The 25,210-nt window shown below is 40.7% G+C and overlaps 1 protein-coding gene across 3 annotated transcripts in view; it reads right to left on the bottom strand.

Annotated features, from left to right (window-relative positions):
* Nucleotides 1-25,210, bottom strand: part of osbpl5 (oxysterol binding protein-like 5) — a 60,073-nt gene that overhangs the window by 26,716 nt on the left and 8,147 nt on the right. For 2 of the 3 annotated variants that reach the window (XM_049574043.1, XM_049574045.1), the window contains exons 2-3: nucleotides 14,188-14,249; nucleotides 5,803-5,954 (exon numbers count right to left, since the gene is read on the bottom strand). In XM_049574043.1, the coding sequence (XP_049430000.1) occupies nucleotides 5,803-5,866 (64 nt within the window). In that variant the 5' untranslated portion in view covers nucleotides 5,867-5,954; nucleotides 14,188-14,249. The remainder of the gene's footprint in view (nucleotides 1-5,802; nucleotides 5,955-14,187; nucleotides 14,250-25,210) is intronic. The other variant, XM_049574044.1, reaches the window with a different exon arrangement.

The following is a 25,210-nucleotide window of genomic DNA, read 5'->3' as shown; positions in this document are numbered from 1 at the left end:
TCCATCTCTTTAACCAGCATGGTATTCTTGCTGGTGGCATCACAGCTGTGTTTCTGACTGTTGCGACTGGCAGGCTAACATAAGCAAATAACACTGAGTCTGAGAAGCTTGACAGTTTCTTCAGAGGAATAGGGGGGAACAAAGGTGCACTGACCTTTATTTCAGTTGTGACTCATGACCCTCTTTCATACTTGCAGGTCCGCAAGGACCCTGTCGATATAAATGGACTGTGACAAAAAGGTTAGGTAGGGTTGGTTACACATCTTCAGCTAACACACTGACATTTGCTACTGCAATGCCAGGAGCTATATGGGATGATATTATGCATTTCAAAATTCAACAAGTTGTGCCCCCTATTGATGCTCTTTGCTACATTTGAATTTGCCAACATTTTCACATCATGATTTTGAGTTTAGAAAAAAAAAACGTGAAGGCATCTGGTTTAACAGAAACATACAGCCAAACATTTACTTGGACATACTGCACATTTTGCGTACAAAAATATAATTAGGGATGCACCCGTTTATAGGCTGAACATCAGTATCAACACTCACTGATGGCAGTGGCCGATGTTGTTCTGTTGTAACGTCAGTTTTGTGCAGGCTAAAAAGCAGGGCTCGAGACTAAGGGCCACAAACTTGAACGAATAAGAAAGTACAAGATGAATACAATAACTGTTTGGCACATGTGCTCCACGATCTTACTATTGTGTGATGAAATGACTAGTAGCAGCCGGCCTCTAGTTCTCCAAGAGACAATAAAAAACGTGTTTGGGAGGAACACAAATCTTCCCGTACAGGGTGAAGGGACGCAGTAAACTCACTTAAGTTATGTTACATTGTGAACAACAAATCCATGTTGAAATCCGTGTCTGCAACTAACAGCTCATGAAGGTTGCATTGAGTTACATTACGATGTGTTTGAGCTCTATTCAGTGAAAATGAGTATTAGGCAAAGGTAAATTAAATCATTCTCATGATGTGTCCCATGTAATTACGTAAAATTTTTAGCGATAAGTAGGGCTGGGCGGTATACTGGTTTGTACCGAAAACCGGTATTTATTTTCGTTATGATATGAATTTTTTATATACTGCAATACCGGTGAATAGCCCAAACAACGTCCAGAACGTGTGCAGTGGGAAAGTGTTTCAGCGGGGACCCATTTCACCGCTGGGCACCACAGGCATGCTTGAGCGGGTGAGAGCATAGAAAAGTTTAGAGGCGAGAATGGCTGCCGGAGAGAGTCCTGAAAGCAAAGCAACTGTACACGATGACCCAGAAGAACTCATACTAAAAAGAGCAGTGTTTCCCATATATGCAACTAGCAGCGGCGCACCGCCGTTTACAATTCTCCTCTGTCCTCTGTATCGTGCACGGCGAGTTTCGCCCCGATGCGCACGCACATGCACACGCACACGCACACGCACACACACACACACAATGCGCACACACACAGGTAAGCACACTAGAGCACGGCTCGGGCCACATTTTCCTGACCGAAGACAACTCGTCCCGAGTCCGAGACAGTTATGGCCGGGCTCCACCGGGCACGTCAGCGGCATGACACGTATGCAGCGCGAGTCCCATAGTAGCTCGCCCCCTCTTAATCAGCGGCTCCACCGGCAAAGGGAACGGCAACTCTCTATTTTACGCGGCTCTTCTATTTTTGTTGCGCTACACTTCCCTACGCGACTCTCCAGCAGATAAAGACTACATGAAATAGTGTGCTAAACGAGCACAATGTGTTTTTAAATGAATAAACCATTATCAGAGGTGATATGTGATTTTTTTTTCATGCATTTACCCATGTTTATCCGTGTGTAAATGTCCGTGGCGGACATTTGAAAGTGAGTAGATGACAAACAGTACAGTAAACTTGTAGATAACTCAAATATATGTAATAACTTAGGTGGAAAATGCTTTAACATTTCATGCAGCCTCTCGGCTCAGCAAACGGTAAACAACCCCGCTGGCTTCTCTATGTGTCGCTTCCGTCAGTCCGGCAGTCAGTGGAGCCCAAATGAATGGAGCGGAGCGTATGTTGTGTTCAGGCGTTGTCAGATAAATAACAAATTCCGGCACTTGAATAGGCCATAGCACAACACCACAGCATGTCAAGTTGGCCGAACCTGAGCAAAAGACCATGAAATACTGTGAAACCGATATGATTTTTTCTTAAAACCGTGACATGAAAATTTTGTCATACCGCCCAGCCCTAGCGATAAGCTTGAATAATTAAAGTTGTGTGAAATAAAAAAATGTGATGATGTTTTTAAAGCTATATAAATTATACACTAGAGAGGGATATATTATATAAAGTAAAAAGGCATTTGGAGTATTTTTTTAAAGATTTTTTCACGTGAAAGGTTATATTTAAGGTTGCTTCTTTATTGAACCGTGCTTATTCAAAGAAAGCATGATAAGGACTTAATCACTTTAAAACGGTTTAGTTATATTCTATCGTGTAGAATTTTTAAGGGAGGGAATAAATAATGACACAAACAAAATAAACAACATAAAAATATCAGTATCGACTATTGGCCCGATTGTTATTTTAAACATTGGTATCGGTTTCAGCCAAGAATTTCTAAATTGATACATCCCTAAATATAACAGAAAAATTTAAAATACATCTCCTTACCAAAATCACCAAAATTTAGCTTATGACAGTTGGTCATAAGAGCTATATAGGATAAGAAAAAAATCAAAATGGCAATAGAGGTACAACATTCATGATTTTAATACATAGTATCAGGAGACTATGTCACAGCTAAATATAAATGTGGTCTTAACTAAAAAACCCCATTGTGTGTGTCTGCATGTGCACACTGCAGTATGCGCTACACTTGTGTGTCAGAGTGTGAGAGCCTTGCCATTCTGACAGCCAGCATCAAGCCAGCTGTTGCTAATATGATGGCACAGATTAAGTTCTAACACTCCCTCCATCCTTCCATCCTTCCATCACTCCATCTGTCCTCTCTTCAGCACCCCCAACCCTGTTAACCCCCTGTCTCCAGTGACGACAGGACTAATGGATGGCCATATGACCTAGATATACACCAATAGGCTGTTGCAAGTACAGTATGTGCATCAACAATAAATTCCACAACATACTGTAGCAGACGGACCACTTCTTTTTCTTCTAATAGTACAGCAGTGGAGAGAGGGAACACTCTCACATAAGCTAGATGTGCAGACATTTGTTCTTCCATTCGCTCAAGTGCAGTGCATTTCAACCACTGCCTCTGCTGCAGTATTGCTTACAGATATTGTTTCCATCTGAACAACATCTGCCTGTTATTGCAGCAAAAGAAACACCAGGAACATCAAGCAATTTTTCATCTACTGACACATCCTGTAACACGTTAAATTATTGCTAAGACACACTGTCACAAGATGCAACAGATGATGATTATGTTCTTTCAAAACACAGGCATTAACGTCAATAAAAATGAGAATAAAGAATGAAATTATAAATTATTGGTGCAAAAAGAACATCCTTAACATCTTCTAAAACATAAAGAACTACCTGAAACAAGTACATTACTGGGAAGTTGACTCTGTGTTTCCCAAGCATGGCATCAAGCACAGTAAGGCTAAAAGAATTCAGAATTCAGGTCAAGACATTAACAGTGTGGCCCAGTAACATGCATGTTCATTCAGCTGAATTTAGTTTATTAAATTTTAAAAACACTGGCCCTAGATCTGTCCAAGTACATGCTTTGAGCGAGCACAGGCAACAGAAAGAATTTAATAAGTGATGGTCACTGCTCCACATTATTACAGCTGTTGTCCTGACTAAGAAATAAAAGGAGTAGCCTTAAAAGCTGAGATTTTTAACATTCACAACATGTGACAATCTCTAACTAAATGAAAACAACTGACATTTCAAAACTGTAACTACTGTGTCTAAGAGGACGTGAAGAAGGCAGAACTAGGTCAACTGTTACAGTTTAAAAAGGAGGCTAATTTTACGGCACTCTGTGGGAGGATGTGTGGTTTAGTTGTTCTATTCTCAGTTGTGTAGGGGGTGCAGGTGTATTTTAAGGAACTCACATGGAGAAAATGCCTTCCAGCCAGACTTCCCATTTGATCTTACTTAAAATAGGAAACTCCCTTTGTTGTGTGGGGACTGCAGTGGTCTGTAACCATGGTAAACCTTCACTGCACCTACACCATGCAACCACAGTCTCCACCCTGTTCTACCCAGCATGCCCTTCCCTGATAATGCAGTGATGCCAGTAATAGTACGTCATGTAGCTATTCTGTGACCCATTCTGCTAACTTTCATCAAGGTCTTACTCACGTGACGGAGCATTTCAGCTTATATGTAGTTAAGGAAAAGTTGTCAGAGGTTATCCAAGTTCTTCCCCAGCTGTGACCTGAAGGGGGGGGGGGCTGGGGATTTGTCAGCTGGAAAAAGTGCCTCCACTGTTCCCTGTGCTTCAGGTTAGACTGGCAGGAGACACAACCTCCCTTCGTACACACAGCCGGTCTCTGAGAACAGAGGCTTGTGTCAGGGAGAAGTGAAAGAGCAAGGTAAACACAACCTGAAAACGAGACCTAGGATTCCCTATGAGGGGCTGGGAAATGAGCTCAGATTCTGGTTCAGGCTGAGGGTGAAAAGTAGGGGAGCAAAGATTAACCAATATGTGTATGAAAGCAGAGCCAGAGATATAGCTACATCCAAACACAAGCACAGATCCAAAACAAATTCTGTGTATCAAACGTGATATCTTCAAGGATCTCTTTGCCAAGTCACATACCTACTATGAGCCCTCAACTTCCTGAACAAAATGTCTGACTTCACTATAAACACAGCCTGAAATCTATTACACCAGAAGTACCATCGACCTCACTACGCATATTAGAGTTGTTTGATTTCACTTTCGTCCGTATAAAGTTAATTGTGCCATGTCCAAAAGAGTACTACAGGGATGTTTTTTGTAGTCATGGAAGTTAGGCAGAAGTTAGATTCCCTCAACAAAAATGAGATTTTTTACCTAGATGTTGTGTTCCGCAAGATAGTCTTCAGTTCATAATCTTCACAAATGAACACCACTTTTATGATTTCTGAAGCATAATGCAATCGCCAGAAGTAAAAAGCTAACTTTAGGCTACATATGAACTACACCACAGTTGTATGAGTTAAAAGTCACCACCACAACCAGGCTGTAAATCCACATTTAGCAAGACGACATTCTATAGTCTCATTTCGCTACTTGTTAGCAACCACCTTTTCAAGACACCTAAAGGCTTTAAAATTCACTAGTGGGGTTTTACTGACATACTTTATCTCACGGAATAAAACGTGAAAGTCTCTTAAGCTTGTGTAAACCACAGACCTTATATCTGGCACCTGACCAAAAACCCACTGATAAAACCTTCAAGACAAGAAAACAAGGAGTGCTAAAATGCTAACACAATTCCTGGTATCAGGACTCATTCCTGTAGCACTCTATGTATCAGACATATAAAGCAGTCATGTTCCCCTCTCTTAATGAATCTGAAACCTTTACTATTCACCAGTTTATGGTTCCACACACTGGAACCATGTGTGACCTAGTAGACAGAACAAGCCAGCTGTCTCTCTGTAAAGTTGGATTCAGGCCAGGGGTGGCCATGTGTGAGAACCAGCCTTGGGCAGGCCTAGCCAGACCGAGCCCATGAATGGAGCACTGCCAAGCATGGCTGCTTTGTTTACATACAAATGCAATCGACATGCAGACCTGAGCAAATGTGCACATGTATACACATGCACAGAGAGACACTACCTGGACATTTAAAGTATCAGTGACGTACTTTGAGAGGCTGAAGCCATGTCTTTGACTTGCTCTGGCACATCCTCCATTGCTTTGGTTTTCATGGCGCTCCTTCTCTTGGAACATCAAGGACACTCATTGTACTGCACCACTTTAACATCATGAGAGCCTCTCAGTGTCAGTGGAATGAACCTGTACACAGAAACAGATCTGATGGTTTCTGCTGCCTGGGTATCAGCATCAGTATACTGATTCCCTCACACAGTACATGCACATGCATGTACACAGACATGAACACACACTGAGACAGACCTTCAGCAACTCAATTACAGCTGCGAGCCGGAGGAAGCAACAGAGACATGACAAAGGATTAAAGATACGCTGTGGAATTCCTTGTCAATGAGCACGGTGGGACTGCAGCTATCAATAAAGCACTCTACTAATTAAATACTGTGATGATTAATTGAGTAATTATAAGAGAAGACATAAAAATATTTATTGCTGTTATCTATTTAGAATGCCAGAAAAAAAAGAAGAAAGAGATAAAAAAAAAACAAAACCCAACAACACTGTTATCCTACACTGTTATCCAGCCTACAGTCTTTGCAAATTTTGATTCCTTGTGTAAATATTTTTCTGCCCTTTGGAAATGCATACTGTTAAGTTTTGGATTTTTGTGAACACCAAGCGTGCATTTCTTTATCCCTACTGTACATATTTTAGTGTTCTCTCTAGAGCATTTGTTGCTAAATATTGGTATCATACAGAGCTAAGAAATAGTATGTGAACCCCTTGAATTTCCTTGGATTTAGTCATAAAACATGGTGTTATATTCTTTAAAGCCACAATCATAGACAAGCAACATCTGCCTGAAATAGTAACATAAAAGTAGTTTGGTGTATTGTTGAATTATTTACTCAGACATTCAAAGCGAGTTTGAAAAAACGACGACAAACGACTACAAATCATGGTGATCGCTACTTCATGATTCACTTTAAAGATGACGTTATGGTAAGGTATTCTTTTGGTTTATTACTCCAAACTTTTAGGTGTTTCTGCAAAATATAGTCTTTTGATTAAAGTTGTCCCAGTACCATAATAGAACATTCAGGTTGCCAATTTGAGACGTACAATATCATTCAATTATTTTAAGGGAGAACCGTGCTTTCCCCCATGGTGCCATTCCATGAGCAACATTATTGCTCTATATTTTTGTATTGCTGAGACATAAATGACAACCTTAGGGGCTCTGAGACATTCAGACAGGTCCTTAACTGTAACACGAGGATTTTCTTCCACCATTTTAAACCCTCTGAAAGCACATATGAATGACAGATGCTTCACATCGCTTGTTATGTGTTTTATGCAGAACAAGGCACAACTAACCACTAACTACATTTTGAAGTCACTGATGGAAAAAATCTCACTTGTAGTAGGTTTTTTAAAGTCATCTGTGAAGGGACTCACATTCTACTTCATATTTGGACTGTTAATATTAAGCTAATTTGATCCATATTTCTATTCTTGAAACAAGTTCCTGAGTGTTTATCAATTAGAGTGAATTATATTATTATTATTATTATTATTATTATTATTATCATCATTATTTTGCCTTGTATTTGACAGGTATAAAGAAGGGACTTTGTAGCGGCCCTATAGCGCGATGTCTGTGTAAAAAAGGCTTGTATGACTGGCTCAACCATGTTAAATTATCCCCCATCATTAGTAAGATAGAACAGAAAAGAATTGGATTGTGAAGACAATCCTGCAGATGGGACACTGGAAATGAGGTAGCGTGACTAACTGAAGAAAGTGGGCTGCTAACATCAAAGCTGATGATCTGAATCTCCTGCCGGGCTGGGAAAATCAGATTGGGAGAGGTCCACTTTATTTTCAAAGTGCCCTTCAGCAAGGCATTTAATACCAACCTGTAACAAGGAAGAGGCTGTGGTCAACAGCAATGTACTTTGCATTTACAGTACATGGTCACCCTTAGTTTCCATAGTGTGCTACTGTGCTTGTTTGACTGCATAGCAGGATGTTTCTGAGACACTAAGACACTAAGAGGAGACGCTATGAGAAAACTCTCCGTGATTGCATGAAGATGAAAATCACTCATCTAAGAGTTTGACAGTTTCATGTCTACCTTCCCTCCAGCTCTACATGCCATTTCTCTGTTTCTACTCCCAAAGCTGAAAAAGTCAACACACAAAAACACAATATACCAGCCAGTTTTACTTATCATGTTGTACCTTGCATTATATATACGAGCTATGCAAATCAGATTCTTTCTCGTGCTCTACTTTGAGTCGCTGCAGCGATTTAAAGGCCCTGTTACATCACGATAAGGCCTTTTTATAGAGCTGAAAACCTCCGTGGCAGCAAAGGAAATAATAAGATGTGGAGGTTGTTCAGAAAGAGAAAGATACAGAAAAAAAGGAAGCAGAAAATGAGCCTGTGTCTGATTAAGCCAGAAGAGGCTATGGGCTGGGCACAGTTTGGTACTCAGGGGAGTGAGTGCGGTGAGGGCAGGGGGGCTCGTCTGCCTGTCTGCTGGAGAGGCAGGATGTGTGATCAGCTGGGAGGAAGATGTCTGCCAGCAGAGACCTGGAGGCTGCCTGTCCTGACTGGACATAAGGAGGGTCATTAGGCAAAGGATAATAGATGACAAGGTGTCGGATAAATGACTTTAATTAATGATGTTCAGGCATAGAGCAGCCCAGTGGGAGGCAGAGGGGATGAGCCCATTACAGACTCTTCAGACTGTAATATACCATTTAATCTCACCAGCTGCCAAAGATGAATATATTATGCCTTAAATATATCTTCTAAAATAAAATATGATTCGAACATTTTAATTGGCAACTATAAGCTGGTTTGTCATGAGTTCTGCAGTAGTATCCTTCGCCAACACAAACCTGCTGCTTCTACCCCCCCATTAACTCATGAGCTGAAAATACCGACTGCTTAAAACACTGAATAAAAATACTGATGCTATAAATATAAAAGTGCTTTGCCAGCTCAACTGTGGTACAAAATCTATAAGAAATAGGCTATTAAAACTGAGCAAAAACTTCAGGCTATACTGCGGCTGTGAAACTTTATGAATGAACAAACCGGAGAAAAAAGCAGAGGATGCAGGAAAAAATAAGCAAAAGAGTATTGCTGCTGGTAAGTTTTGAAATGAGTCAGAGTCTGAGCTATCACACACCTACACAGGTATATTAACACACGAGGTTGCTGAGTGTTGCTGCCTAGATACAGCTGTATTTTCAATGTAGTGGCAGGTTATAGAAAAGAATGCACCTGGACAGCAACAACACTTCATCACTCAAATTAGTGCAATGAAACTGAATTAAAAAGTACAACTTGTACTTACATAAGCCTCCTTGTTCAGTCTGAACAACACTTCAGACCTAGTGTCAGGTCTTGCATAAAGTACACCTCCTTCTTTCTTTTGTATTTTAGCACCATACTATTAAACATCCTTTTCGCAATGTCCATGTTTGTTAATCATTTTCCACCTTTTCCCTCCTCAGAATCCAACTTTCAGACATCAGAGCATCTAGCAGTATGTCAATACATGCAGCGTACAAGCAGACATTTAAAATCAATTTATACTTGTAACTGTATTAGTTGCACCCATCTTCAGAAAACTGAGATACAAGGTGAGATCCATGGGCTGCTCCCCTCTTTCTGCCTCTGACTTTCGCACGAGGCTCCTCTAACTCTCCCACCCAGCAAAGAACAGTGAGAGAGGGAACAAGCCAGCTTCACACCACCAAACTCCAAGCCTCTCTTATCTGGGAAAAAAGAAACTCTCTCCAAAGAAAAAAAAAATAGTTGGCCAACTCTCTGTATTGGATTGCTGGGTGCCCTCACACCCGAGATGAATGAGCTCTGCCACAACACGACTTGCTCATGATTTGTAAAACATTTAATGGGAAGTAATTGGGTCAATCTGAGAAGAGTGCGAGGTCTGCCCTTTGTCTAGGCAGTCACTTGATAGTCGTGTCACAAGCCAGTCCAGGAGCCCAATTAACGTAATGTAATGAGGCTAGACTTTTTCTATAGATCTAATGATTGAACTGCTACTGTGCTCAACTTACACTCCTGTCTCAGTGAAATCACATTGTTTTTGTCAAGCGAATAAAAAAAAGAACAAGTCCAACAAACAGTGCTGTTTTGATGCCATTCATAAAAATGCACAAACCACTGGAACCGCTTTATGGAGTTATAGATATAATTGAAGTTACACAGCCCCTAGGTCTCTAACACAAAAACCAACAGGATTATGTAAATACTGAGAGAAGAGCCACTTTGTCGCGTGTGTATAGGTTTATTTCTTTCTCCTGAGGGTAAAAAGGTTTTACAAGTAATCAGATTTTGCACAGTAGTATATCCAGGCACCTCACTATTCAATTCGATTACGATTCACAGGGTAACAATTTTATAATATAATGATTATCGATGCATCACAATGCATCAAAATGTTTGATTTCAACACACAATTTATTTTTCTCTTTCTTTGAAAATATGGCATACAGGGTTTTTAAGGTAAAACAGACTGAGCAGAGAGTTATTTTCTTCACCACAGAGGTGTTTTAATTTGGTTACTGCCGCAGCATGAGTTGGTGGTTTTTCTCTAGTTAATGTTAGTCTTCACACTATACTTAATGTTTGCCTCACAATTTTAACTATCTAGACATTACATTAAAACAAGCTTGCAACCGCCTCTTTTGTTCCATCAACATCATGTTACGGTAACATCTACATATCCGACTATTGACATTTGTGAATCGATGCCGAATCATCCACGTCCACATCGCGATGCATCCAAGAATCAATTTTTACCCCCACCTCTATGTATAAAAGCTTTTCATTACCTGTTCTGTTTCATAGAGCCTCTATGATACCACACGCCAACCACGTGACAATATGCCAAATTATGGTGTTCCTGAATAGCTAAACATATCCTGAAAATAAGTTCTGTGACTCTGCTGTAGGCCTTAAGCTTGTAGATAAAAGGAGTGAACACTGAGCATCAAATATTAGTTAGTTAAAGAAGCAGGTTCATTTAGTTAACCAAATATCTTTGACTCATCAAATCTCAAACATGTCTTTCAGTCCATGTTCTAAACTTGAGGAAGTTCTATGCTTTACACACACCCCAATCTATTTATATATCATTACCATATATTATAATAATTCCTGAAGATATAACACAACATTTGCAAAAGTCAAGAACCAGCATATTTAGTTCAATTTGTACAATTGATGCCATGGTGTCTAGTGTTTAAGTGGCTTCCTGCCTGACTCCGTCTGATGATGTGACCTCTGTGAACTTTATCACTGTTCCATAATTCTAATTAGTTCCTTTCCTGTGCACTAGCACCTGATCAAGAAATGCTAACCGAGGTTTTGGACAGCAGATCAACACTTCCCACAGCCTGTCCATCCTCCCACTTTCTTGTCTAACACCTGCCCTCTTTCTGTACCTTTGTCAATCCCACACTGATGGACACTGTTACAAAGGCTAGCAGCATCTCCCAGGCTTTTTACTAGCCGGAGTCCTAATCATACTATGGGTAACTCATTGGAGAAGTGGGAAAGGAGGGACCTTGAAAAATGATAATAGTTCTCCCAAAGATGCCATGTTGCTTTACCTTTAAGGATCATCTTTACATTAACGATACCCTCTTATCCTTTGAAAGATAAGCATTCAAATCACAGGGGCTGACACACAGAGACAAACATCCATGCCCACATTCGCAGCTGCCAATTATCCTAACCTGCATGTCTTTGAAAAACCCACACAGGCACACAGAGAACATGCAAACTCTGCACAGACAGGCCCCAGCCAGCTAACACACTGCCCCTTTAAGGTTCAGTACAACCAGATTCCCCAAAAATATGTTTTCCTACTGTCCCCCGGTGGTGTTTATGCATGTATACGGTTTCAGATTAATTTGCCAAGGTTTGTGATCCCCACCACATAGACTCCTACTGCAGCCCTAATAAGACTGAGATCTACATTTTTACTTTTGCCATCATAACGCTGCTTAAAAAAGAACAGGAAGTCCAGATTGGTTTCCATGTGTCACTAATACATAGGCAGAGTCTCAGAGCCAACACAAAGATGGGTAAAGCCATTCTCCAGCCACCAGGATCACAATAAATAAACATAAATCTCACACTGGCTCCCTCAGCGTTGCTCTCATTAAATTACACTTTGCTGTGCTGATCAAAAGAGACTGCTGGGTACTCTATTTTCTGTGAATGGATTTCAACAATAGCCAATGCGGATGCTATTTAGCATCACTAGCACTCCCCTTAATCTATTCTGCCTGACAACCATTTTGGAGCCCACTTTAAATTCATTTCTACAAGGTCAGGCCTTGAATATACGACTAGTCTTTCATGAACACGCACCAGGCTAACATTAACTGCCAATATATTGGTCTATAATCATCTAAGGTATGACCCTTACAGTACACCTCATTGTCCCAGGCTATTCCTCTCACTGCACCTTAAAACATCCATGTTATATTATGCTACATCAAGTCCATTGTTCATCAAATGATACGCATCAGACCCTTCGGAAAGACTAGGGTAACAGTCCTGCCAATAACAACAACTTCCATATTTCTATTTACCTTGTTATTCCACTCTACAGCAAGACCAGGTAAATCAGTGTCTAAAATTAAATCAGGAGTTAGTAAGGGCCTTTGACGTTATAATTTCAACATGTAGGACCTTTGTGCACAATAAAAAGAGAAGTCCACCCATGTGAGACAAAGAGACAGACATAAAGGTGACATTTCAGTATTTCAAAGTGCACCTAGCAGTAACTTGGTGGAGACAATGAAAGCAGAATATGAGTTTATGATTTTCAGCATTTTTTCACTTGAGCAAACCAATTGTGATCACAGTACTAACATCAAGCTGCTGGCATGGGGTGACTGAAACAAACAGAGAGATTCTCTGCTGTGTTAGACTGGAAATATAGAGAAAAATTAACTTGTCCTCCACTGTTGACACACAGTGCATGAGTTCTTCTAAACTCCACGACCAGTGAATGAACACTGTTAACGGAACGCAGAACAGATAAGAGAACTATGTAACCGGGCGGGCAGTAGAAACATAAACTATAAAGTATTTATAACTATTATCTTAACATCGTAGTAAATCAGATAGTCTGAATGTGTGTGGCTTTAAAGGCAGACAGAAAAAGTGGGACAACGGTAGCGTGGGTGTGGGCAGCTGGGTACAGGTTGAGACATTTTGCCTGGTTAATGTGTAATTTGCAGTTAAATCTAATACGTCTCCGTGCTGCAAACACATGCCAAGATAAACAGCTTGGGCAAGGCTGAATCCAAACGCGTCCTGACTGATATGAGCGGGCAAGTGGTGTTTTTTTCACAGCGAACACAGCACAGACTGCTACCTCTTAGGCTGTACGGAATAGCACAGCAAATGCAGTTTCGGGATACCAAAAGCTGGGGCCACAAGTTGACTGTGTCAGTTTAATCAAAGTAATTCCACCACACAAAAAGGAACGCTTGTACAGTAAGAGGGCTAAATTCATTCATTTACGCCCAGTGGACAGATGTGTTGAACAGCTGACTGTCTCCAGTCCTGTTTGTACAACTAAGACACCGGTACATCTTTTCAGGAGAGACAAAAATACACAATGTGCTCAGAGTGGGAGGCTGAAAAAAGAAATAGTAACTAGTCATTACACTTCCTCTGCCACTGTACGAAAGACCAACATGTACTTCAGGCAAACTGCCTGTTTCAGGGCTTTGCGTATCTCTCTGAAGTATCACTCTGCAGCCAAATGTCCTTGAGCAACCCCAAACATTTACTCCCTTCTAACCCAAATGAATCTGACACACCCTGTAAGCTGCTGATCTCAGTTCTGTCAAACAGTTTCTCCTCTTTCAACACTGCACTGTGCTCCAACTTTGCAACACTGACACACGATTGCTCAGATGGAAATGCAGAAGTCACAAAAAAGGCAGAACTGTAAGCTTTGGAGCAGTAACTGACTCTGTGATCAAATAGCTGCAGAGAGCAAACAGATTTAAAATGGAATGAAGACTGGCATAAACAGAAAGTACATCTAATTCACACCTTAAGAGACATGCCCTAATTCTCTCTTCTGCTTAAAAAAAGTGAGTTATCCCTCCTGGCAACGCTGGGTAAAAATGTACTTTGCATTTGTGTCAAATTTTGAAAGTAGACTGACGCCTGAGAGAAAACAGGTCCACACATTAAACCATAACCTTGGACTGTAACATGTGATTGGCGCATGCAAACCATTTGATTAACTGAAGCTAAAGCTGAGAGCTGGCCAGTTTAACCGAGCGTATGCATTATTGAGACTTTAAAGAGTGGGCCCGCAGGTGAGAGCTCAGCTTACCTTTCACCTGAGCTGCAGGAGACACCGCATCCAGGAGCCTTTGTTGGAGCAGCCTGTCTCACCTGCAGAGATAAAAAAGTAAGAGTAAGGTTTCACTTTAACTCTCACAGTACAAACAGACAAACTGCCGGTGTTTCTCCTTTCCATGCTCCTCCTGGTCACACCACTGTGTCAAGGAGGGTGGAGCCCCGCCCCACCCCATCTCACTCCTAAGGGAGCCGCTAACGTCTCTCTGGGCCAAATGTCTGTTTGCCACCTGCACACACACTCACACTACTCTCACTGTGTTACAGCTAGTCTACAGCTACACAGACTTGGAGCTAAATATCAACTTGAGCAGTCTATTCTTCATTCAATCCAATAGACAGGTTACTCAAAGTACCAGTATAACTGATAGCACTCTCAATGCTTTTATATGGAAAGAAACGGGATTCATTGTGTGTGTGTGTATGTTTGCTTAGTCAACAGAAACACTGCAGCAGTCACTGCTAACCATACTCAAACACACACACTATCACATTCATAAAGGACTGCTACTCTCACACCAAACAAATACACACCCTAGTAGGATGTGGATCCAAGAAGAATGAAGCAATCCCACAGTATAATGTAAATTTTGAACCCACTTCTCGTTCTAATCTAAATTTTGACTCTCATTCTAATTGGTTGCACTTGACATATATTGTTTATTGTTTACAGCTAAAAATGTTGTTTTCTAAACCCCATTCTGGTCTTACTTTTGTTTTCCCTTGAAATGCCTCTTAATCCTGGCTGCGCAAAGAACAATGCATTCTCCAACAGCTGGGATGTGTGATAAGCCACAAATCCAAAAACCAAAGCAAAACAACACACACATCAATTCACACCGCAGCGAGCAAACACACACACACACACACACACACACACACACACACACACACACACACACACACACACGCGCGCGCGCGCCCCTGATATACAGCAAATACATTAATATGATTCCTAACAGATGCAGAGTCACATCCACAAATACAACATTGTAATCATTCAACCCGAAGCAATTCAGTATCACAGCAGACATTAGGTTATGTATTACAGGACTAGGACATCTTCAGGCCTGAATAAATATCAGCACATTAGAGGTTTGTCTCTGAATTTTCACCAAAATCATGACGTATATATTTTTGTTTGTTGGATCAATACCATTTCACAGGTAGAATAATTTCACTGTAATTAACCAACTCCATGTCTTTACCAAGGCCTTCAGCAACTGTGTAAAACTTTAAAAAAAAAAAAAAAAATCCGAAATATTTTCAGCAGTTCAAAAAAAAAAGGTCCTTGGCATGGCATGGCGGATGACACCACAGTTTAAGGTCCAGTGTGTAGGATTTAGATGGATGTATTTACAGAAATGAAAAATAATTCAGTAAGTTGTGTTTTCTTTAGTATATTAATACCTGAAAATAGGAATCACTGTGTTTTTGTTGCCTAAGAATAAGCAGTTTATACTGTAGCTAAATAGGGAGTGGGTCCTCATCTACAGAGACCGCCATGTTTCTACAAGGGATAGGCATGAGTACTCAAGTACTCATTTGAACGTCAGTACTTGCCATTGCTCCCTCCCTCATGACATAACATTATACATATAAATGTCCCACTGTCTCTCTCTCTGTTTATCATGAGGCTGCTTCTGCGAGAGCACTGGGAAACAGTTGGTGTGCATCTGCCCACACACACACACACACACACACACACACACACACACACACACACACTGACAGGGCTAACATTTAGCATAACACAGCTAACGTTACCTACCAGTAATTAACAGGTTTAACAATACAATCAAGCCATGTCTGTGTCTGTGTGAGTTTGCTGGGACTATTGAGTGGCTCAGTGTCAGCTGTTTGCTGCTACTGCTGCTGTGTTAGCTCATGCTAACCAAGCAGAAGTTAAAAGACATGGGGGAGAGCAGCTCTCTTTAGTGCTACTTCTAACCTATGTAACATAACGTTAATGGCAGAGACAGAAAGTTAGCAGATTTTTCTCTTGTGAACTTTTAATTTATGGTTTAATATCCTAATTGACACCTCAGTGTTAAATAAATACATTTTGAATAGCACTTGTTTTCCGTTGTTGGCCAATTTACATTCCTGTTCTAACGTTGTTTTTTTCTGTGAGTACTTGAATATGGAAGTTTCTTAAAATGTCCATTCTTACTTTCTACAGTATCCCCGACAGACAAAACAAACACTGGCTCTAGATTATGCCATTAGCGTTGGTCACCATAGTTAGAAGCTCCATGTGACAAGAGCGCTGGAGAAGAGCTTTTGTTGTTGTTGTTGTTGTTTTACATGGAATGGCTTCATTCAATGTTTTTACCCATTTGAATCACCAGGTCCATTTCTTTGGGGGAGAAAGAAACTACTGGCTATATTGTAGCTTGCAGTAAAAACATCCTGAACATCTGGGCCCGTATTCACAAAGAATCCTAAGACTAAAAGTAGCTCTTAGTGACGTCATTTTCCCTTGGTAAGATAAAAGTTATTCACAAAGCATCGAGAGAGCTTCTAAGGTGAAAAAGTGTTAAGAGGATGGAGGAGGACTTTTAAGAAGCCTAAGAGTGTCTTAAACAGAGAAGATGGCGGAAAGACATAGAGGAAGGAGAGATATTCTCCGTATATTGAACGACAGTGATTTAATAAGACACTACCGGCTTGATCGTGCAGGGATAATGTTTGTGGTTGATTTCATGAGCTTACTTTTCCCACCTAGTGTAGTAACACAATAATGCCTGCTTTGGATTGCAGCACGTACCAGTGCTTCTCACACTCATCACTTATGCGTAAAAGGAGAGGGAACGACGCATTGATTTGTTGGGCAATGCGCTCCCAAGTCTACCTCTTCCCTTGTGCCGTGATCCCGGGACCGAATTTCCCTCTAAAAACTCCTTTGTTCTCCTCCATGAGCTGTGCCAACAGCAGGCACTGCTCTTTTGTCCAGTTCTGCTTTCTCGTTATTTTTTTTTCTCCATTTTGTTCATGGTTTTGGTCATTCTGCCAAATCAAACCGCTTTTTACAAGGAGGCCAGCAATCACAGTAATTGCTAGGAGCGCATTTGTTTTTGTTTTGTTTTTTTCTTTTTTCCTTTTTGTAACAACCAATCACAGCTTTTAGAACACTGCGTCATACCTAGCAACAGGGTCAACCACACCTCCTCACTAAGATAAAAGTTTCTGTCCCCTCCTTGCTCAGAGTTGCTCTCAGAAACTTCCTGAATCACTCTTAAGCTAAGATTCGTTGCTAGGAATTTTTAGGCTAAGTTAGGAGCTCTCTGAGAGGACTCTGAGAATCTTTGTGAATACGGGCCCTGGATCTTAAGTTATCAGAGAGAAAAAAAAAGGGAGTGCACACTTTAGCATGCCCCAGGCCACTGGTCGGCTCTGACATGCCAAACAGCGTCTGTGGAAAAACTATCTGTAACGTGAAACTGCTTTATTCAGTATTTTTAGCAGTTCAAATCACTGAGTCCATTTGTTTTGGAGAGAAGAAGACCTCTACAGATAACCTGGCCCCTAGTAAAAACCTCCTGAATATCTGGATCAAAAATAAGGTGAGCATGCAACATGTCAAACAGTGTAGGAAAAACATTGATTCGTAACAAAAACTGTTTTAATCTGTGTTTTTAACTGGTTTTAATAACCTGGTCAATTTGTTTTGGAGAGGAAGAGACCTTTGCGGATAATTCGTCTCCCAGTAAAAACCTCCTGAACAATGGACACTGAAGGAATTTTAACCAGGAGAAGTTTCAGCTGATTGCAATTTGCAATCCTAACCACGAAATTCTACCAAATCCCCCTAAACCTTACACAGTGGACCTTTAATGATCTAACGGAAAACCAACAAGTGTAAAATGGGTTGGGCAGCAGAGACAGAATCTGTGCCTTTAAATCCTATCACTGCGCAAAGGAGGAAGCCATAACACTTGAGTACGTCTAACCTAAATAAGAAGTGAACTGAGAGAGAATCCCTGAGCTGACAGCGCTTGAGGGGCAAAGACAAAGGGGGGAGGCAGTGCAGGGGAGATGTAAGCCAAACATAGACAGCAAATAGAGGAAAACAGAAAGACATGAAAGAGGAGGGAAGGAAGGGGTAATCTAAGATTGGCTGAGGGGGCTATGACATCTCGTAAAGTAAGGAAACAGCACGAATTTGTATTTACATATTAATTTTGTCCTAGACAAAAGGAAGATTTTTACGAAGTGCATATGGCACAAAAATAAGAACATGTACAAAGTGTGCATGTACAAAGATTAAGAAGTGAAGGGAAAACACTGTGACCCAGAATGTGGCATGGATGGAAGGACTCCAGAACTACGCCTCTTTCCAATATACGCTTATAGCCGTCCTACATTTTCTCATTCAGACCAGACGTGAAGTGTCTGTTCTTGGAACCAGTTCACAGTGCAATAAAACAAACTACATGCCACTTAGAAGTGCAAGATTATGAGGCTGCATTCATCACATGACCTGTATTTCTCTCTTCCTCCACTTTGCTGCCCACCAACACAACAATTACCTAAAAAAATACAATGGCAAGCAGCAGATTCGGAGTTCAAGCTAGCATGGACCTTTAAAACTTGAAAGCTGGGTAGGATTAAGACCTTTGACAGTTTACACCGCCTGTATTTAACCTACAGGTTTTATGACATCAGCCAGACGTTCACTCATATACGTCCAAATCTCTACCGGGCCACACTCTTCTTCGGAATAACTGTTGCTTCCTATTGGTTGACTACAGAAACATTTTGGTGTTAGTTTTTTAAAAAATCCAGGAAGTTTGGTGATGCTTGAACAAACAGTCATTGATTCATGGTCAAATTATGTGAAAGGCCATTGCACTTGTTTGGAACTGGTGACTGCTCCCTATTTCAAAGTAATTTTAGACACCTTGCTTAACGTTATAATTTAACATATCCAGGATATTTTGTGATGACTGGACAAACAACACCTGATTCACAGTCTGCCATTTTGTGAATCTGTGGCGACCCTAGTGGTCAAGTTGAATGACACTTTCAGGATATGCTGCAAGTATGTAGGAGACAATTCATTCAAGTTTTGTAATGACTGGCTCTATGGTTATGGAGTTGGGTCTATTTATGTGCTGAGCAACCCAGAGGTGAGTCGCAGTAACAAAAATTTGCAGCAAGTGTTTTTTTCACCTGTGGCATTCAATTTAAAAAAAACAACAACAAAAAATCCGCAGTGTGGCGCGCCTCACGTTTTGCAACCTGCAAAATGCTTTCTGTGTGATGGGGCCTGATACGGCTGACAGGTTTTGATAACCTTGGTCGAATAATGATCCACAGTAAGTCTGATACGAATCGGACCTATGGTTCAGGGGGAGATGTAAAAAATGTGTTTTTCAAAAAATTCGAAATGGCAGTACGTTTTCCCAGGAAGACCTTAATGGTTCTTGAGTTTTTTTATTAAGCACATTGAGCTTGACATGTGTGTCGAATTTTAAGTCAATGTGACATACAGTGCAAGGGACGTGGCCTTTAAATTATTATGTTTTTCTTGCCTAATTATAGCACCCCCATCTGGCCAAGTGGTATTTCATTTCTTGCGCACAGCTTCCAATCATTGGTTAAAATTTCATGTCTCTACAATGTACCATCTCACGAGAATTTGCGAAAACAATTTCTTATTATTATTAGTAATAATAATAATAATAATGATAACAAAACAGCACAAAAACGATAGGGTTTCAGCCCCCCAGGCTTGAACCCCTAATAACATTTAAACCCTTTAGTGTTGGATTTACCTTAATATATTGCTCTCAAATGGATTTTGGAAACACCCAGAGCTGGACATGCAGAAACTACTCAACACCATCACTAACTGTAGAGGCTTGTTGGTTTGCCCAAGTCTTACAGCTTCAAGTAACTGGGCCAAGTGAAATACTGCAAGGGAACAATTAGCTACACTAGCCCTGCAATTGAAAACTTTATGGTTATGGATGAGTGAGACACTGCCACATGCATATTGTATAACTAGCGCTCTGCATGCCTCTTTGCAAGCGTGCAACTAAGTAACATTTACATCAGAACACTGTGAGCTCGCCAACTTTCCCAGCAGAGAGCCAAGACTGACTCACAGGAGGGGACCAGGCCAGATCCTGCCCACTGATTTATAGTTGTGTCTCTGGCTCGATTAAGGAATACAATAGAAGGGGTGTGAATAATAACTTGAGGCAAGAAGTAGGTGCTCCAACTGGGAATATAGTAGTGGCTAGATACTGAGGCAAAACTGATAAGTGATAACAACGGACTAGTATTCTGACATTAAAATTTTATTGATGTATTCAAAACACAGTGGAAACCACTTACAGGGATCACGGTAACAGTGTTCGACCACTTATGAGGATCAAAAAGCTTCACACAGAGTCGTTCCTGTCAAAAAATACTATTTCAATAACAAGCTTGTGGTAGTCACTTAGTCTGCTTACGGTGTTCATTAGATCTTTTCATACATGGCAACAAATGGAAAAACAATTTTTATTTTTAAAACCACTGTAATTGTACATATATATATATTTTTATTTTACCCCCATGGTACTTTGTCTTGGCTACATGAGGCTGGTGCTGCTTGCACATTGAAATCATGACAGAAAGTAAAGTCATTTTCTCTCAATGAAAAACGTGATCTCCTGGAAGCTAATGACAAACTGTCAAAAACGAGATAACAAGATGCAGAAGCAAAACTTGGTGTTCCTCAGGCTACCTTGTGTAGTTTCCTCACAGTGTATGGCTGCGAGTGATGGGAACAGAGAAAGAAACCCCATGGGTAAGGAAGTGCTGTGGTTGAACCGCCCTCGTCATGTGGACTGATAATGCTGTTTTAAACTGTACTGGATTTTAAAACTGTCCATAAAATTGGGTAAAAAATGAAGCAGTCCATTTCATTAGTTTGTATTTTTGTAATAACAATACACGTCAATTAAATGGTAATCTGCATGAGAAATTTGACCTGGACAAAAATGATCACTGTTAGGAGTTTCCACTGTACACTAGAATCTCTGACAAAGTCAAAGTATAAAGTCCTTGCACATCGGCATCTGTCCATCCACAGTGTTTGAAATTCTGCGCGTCACTATTCAGATTGTGCCATCACATCCTTAGGCAATCCCAATTTTCTTTTTGTCCTTCCTTTACCTGTCCATTGTTGTATCTACTAATTATTTTCCTAAAGGGCAAATACTTATCACTCCTCCTCACTTGTCCCTTTGCATTTCACTAATAATCTCAAAAGACCAACATTCAAACGCAACAGCTCTAATTTGTAACTTTTGTCCAAGCTTTCATCAAAAGTCAAGAATCTCATCAGCAGCTATCTCCACTTTCCTCTCCATCTAACTACATCTCCATCCATGCATGCCCATTTAGCTCAATGTCATCTTTAACAAGGTTGACGGAGGTCACATAGGTTCTGCTGTGAAGGTAGACAGTCAGTATCTGTTTAGAGGCTGTGTGTTTTCAGTCAACTATTGTTAGACAAAGTCCTTCATCTGCTCCTGGATCTGAGATTCTAATCCGAGTGGATAATGGAGGCTGATATTTATAAATGCCTTTAGGTATACAAAGATTGTATGTCCAGTTAAGCCAGGGCAAACAGACAAACAGACCATAAACTTAATCACTCCCCCTGCATGACCGCGGAAAAATCACAAGCCTGAGGCACAGGACACAAAGTGAGCACTCTCTGCTCATAATGACAGCAGATTGGACTTTACAGGAACGGCACTAGGTCTAAGGGCACTTAACATCAAGTGCACTTAAATGTCTTACAGACGCATTATTGCTCATCACATACCCTCCTACCCTGGGGCCCTTTAACTCAGGGGTTGGCACAAGGCAATAAAACAATGTTTAGGTATCTTAAGTAAAAAAAATTGCACTGCAAAAATAAATGTTGTAATGCGAGTGCATTAACTAGGTACAGTATATTCTTCCTGTGTCTTTCACACTTAACTAGGTACAGTATATTCTTCCTGTGCAGCCTGAAATACACTTGCTTCTAGTAAAGGTCAAAGGTGTTTTTATTGTGTCATACTTGTAAAATGGCTTGCTTTGAAAATAACCTTCTGGAAGCAGATGTTAATTCGAGATAATGAACTGCACTATGCTACTTTTATCACAGCTTTTTAAAGCATTGTCTGAGCCCAACTATTGAAATAGATGTTGCTGTAAACAAATGCACTAATTGACATTAGTGTTTTACTTGATGTAGAGCCCAACATTCTGCATACCAATTACCAAAATATTAACTGCGAATGGCAATTAATCTTCGTAAGTGAACTGTGGCTATGGGTGGCCAGGTTTTTAAATGATGTCGTGATCACCACATTGTTCATCAAATGCTTCAGACCTGAGGCACGACTGCAAAGCAGCCTGGTAGGAGTTACAGTCTGCAAGGAGAGAACGACAGTGTCTTAATCCCCCTTGGATACAGGAGACAGAGGTATGACGTGGTTCTACTGAACCTCACATAAGTACCAAATAAATTTTCGTTTAAGTTATTTCCATTCACTTGCTATCTCATGCTCGCCCACTCATGCCCTTTTTCCATCTCCTGGGAGTTGGTAAAATTACATTTTAACATCAATATCATTAAATTAAGTTTCCACCTCCTGATAGAGACGCTTTTTCACCAAAGCCTGCCACTGTCTGTGTTCAGCACAGTACGGTAAAAAAGGTGTGGACTCAGATCGACCACCAACCTGCTTCACTATGTTGATCTGGATGGCTTAGATAAGTTGTGGGGGGGGGGGGTTCCCGTTGTGCTTCCCATTGCATGACTATTTACACATGGTGAGTGCTGGAATATAAATGTATGTTGGCCACAGACAAACAAATGTAATGCAGGCAGGTTCTCTGCTGTACATTTGTGGACATACTTTATATTCAAATGTCTGCTTCAAACTACTTGTTAGGATCGTGTCTCTCACTTTTTACTATAAAAATTGTTTAAATGTGCTGAAAACGTTCAATACCGATACACTCACTGAAATCGTTTCACCAGGTTTTAATTTATATTGACCCATAATACCCGTCCTTGAAATGCTTGCTCAAGTATCTGAGTCACTGTAGATGAGTCCAAGGGACCAGTAGCATCAGTGGGTTTGGCTACTGCACACCCACTCTGTTAACAATAACTGCCTGCTATATTTTCATTGAAGCAAAACAAACCCAAGTTGCACGCAGAGCCTGCTCACCATCATCGAGGAGGCTGTTGCTAACACTGGTTAAAGTGGGAAAGCACTGTATTTACCTTGAGTTTTTCAAAGCAGGGGTGGGCGATATGGCCCTAAAATAACATCACAATATTTCAGGGTATTTTCGCGATAACGGTATACTTGATTCTGCGCGATTAGAAAAAAAAAAAAAAAACAACTCACATTATTAACTTACTATTAACTCAAGAACATAGAATTGCAACAAAATAAGAGACACAGTTTTACATGCAACCTAACAGTTTGCCTTCAAATAATCAAACTAATCAAAAACGATCTCTCATTTCTTTGGTTTGTAAAACAACAACTCAGATTGAGATTCAGATTCTGTATACAATATTAATAGCACAACAAAATAAAATCCACCACTGGTGATCTCCTTCTCTTTCGGTAAAATCCTAAATGATTGAGGCGTCTTTTTTTTCTCCATCTGGACCTTTATGCTCTGTCATTTCTCCTCTAATCATCACGCTGTAACCTGTGACACACTGCTATGCTACGTTAATATCGCACAGTCACGTGTAGTTTTTGTCGAGCCACAAGCACCATGTAGGTTTACATTACCAAAAGTTGATGACAAAATCACTTGACGACACAAACTCCTGTGTCCGTGTGGCAAGAGTAGAGAGGGAGAGACGCTGCTGCTGCTGCTGCTGCTGCTGGAGGAACTGCTGAATGAGTTCCCTCTGGGCGAAGTTGTTTAAAGATGTCTGAGAAGTCCAGGGGCTGTTCACAAAACATTCAGGACGCAACTATTTATTCCACACTACTGAAGCTGCTCCTCTTTTTGGAACTACCGCAGAGTCGCTAATACTTTTGCTTTCAGCCATGCTTACTGTTGCTACTGGTAACAGTACGACATCAATATGTCAACAAGTCCAAATATCGTAAGTATCACATTGTGAATTTTTCATATCATATTAAAAATGATACCTGTTATATTGTGAACAAGATGTTATGGCACACCCCTATTTCAAGACACAGTTTAAATGACAATTAAAGTTTAAAACAGTAATAGCACTCGTCTGAGATCCTCAAACCATAGCCAGCCGTGTTGGCTACAGTGGCTGTGTGTGGAAATTAACAGCACGATTGCAAACTGACACTGATCAATAACTACCAGAGGCTTAAATGTCAAAACCAGCAGTAAACTGTAAGCGGTGCTACATCAACAAAAACACCATAATTTGGCATTAAAGGAATTCTCTTGACATTTCAGAAAAATACACTAGTTTGCTCCCATACTGGGAGTTAGATGAGAGGTTCGATATCAATTTCATCTCTGAGCATTCAGCACAGAGATCAGACGAAGACGTGTTTATCTGAGCACAAAAGAACGGAAGTGGGGGGGGGATGCTAAAGGCAGGGAGTCACAAACATTGGAGGGAGGAAGCATGGAGAAGTGAATGCTGCAGCAGTGGTTTCAGAAGTTGTTTTGTGACCACTTTTGATTTGCTTCCTGCTTGACACCTGGTCACTGTTGGAAACCATTGTAACATCTTTCACACTGTCCATGGCCACTGTTATTGGTAAAAGTCAAAGCTAAAACACTTTTACAGCCACACTTCAACAGGGGGTGAGTGCTGAATACCCAAAAGATAGATTTTGGGTGGAGTGTCACTTTAAGACTGTAGTCAGATGATGGTCTCGTGTCATGGAAACTGCCATGCTCTGAAACCTGAGGTCTTTCTTAAAGGTTAAGGCAATGCTTACCTTCTTGGCAAAGACTACTACGGTTGAGTGTCACAA

Source organism: Epinephelus fuscoguttatus, linkage group LG4 (genome assembly GCF_011397635.1).
Source record: "Epinephelus fuscoguttatus linkage group LG4, E.fuscoguttatus.final_Chr_v1".
Lineage (NCBI taxonomy): Eukaryota > Metazoa > Chordata > Actinopteri > Perciformes > Serranidae > Epinephelus > Epinephelus fuscoguttatus.
This window is presented reverse-complemented; position numbering and strand designations above follow the sequence as displayed.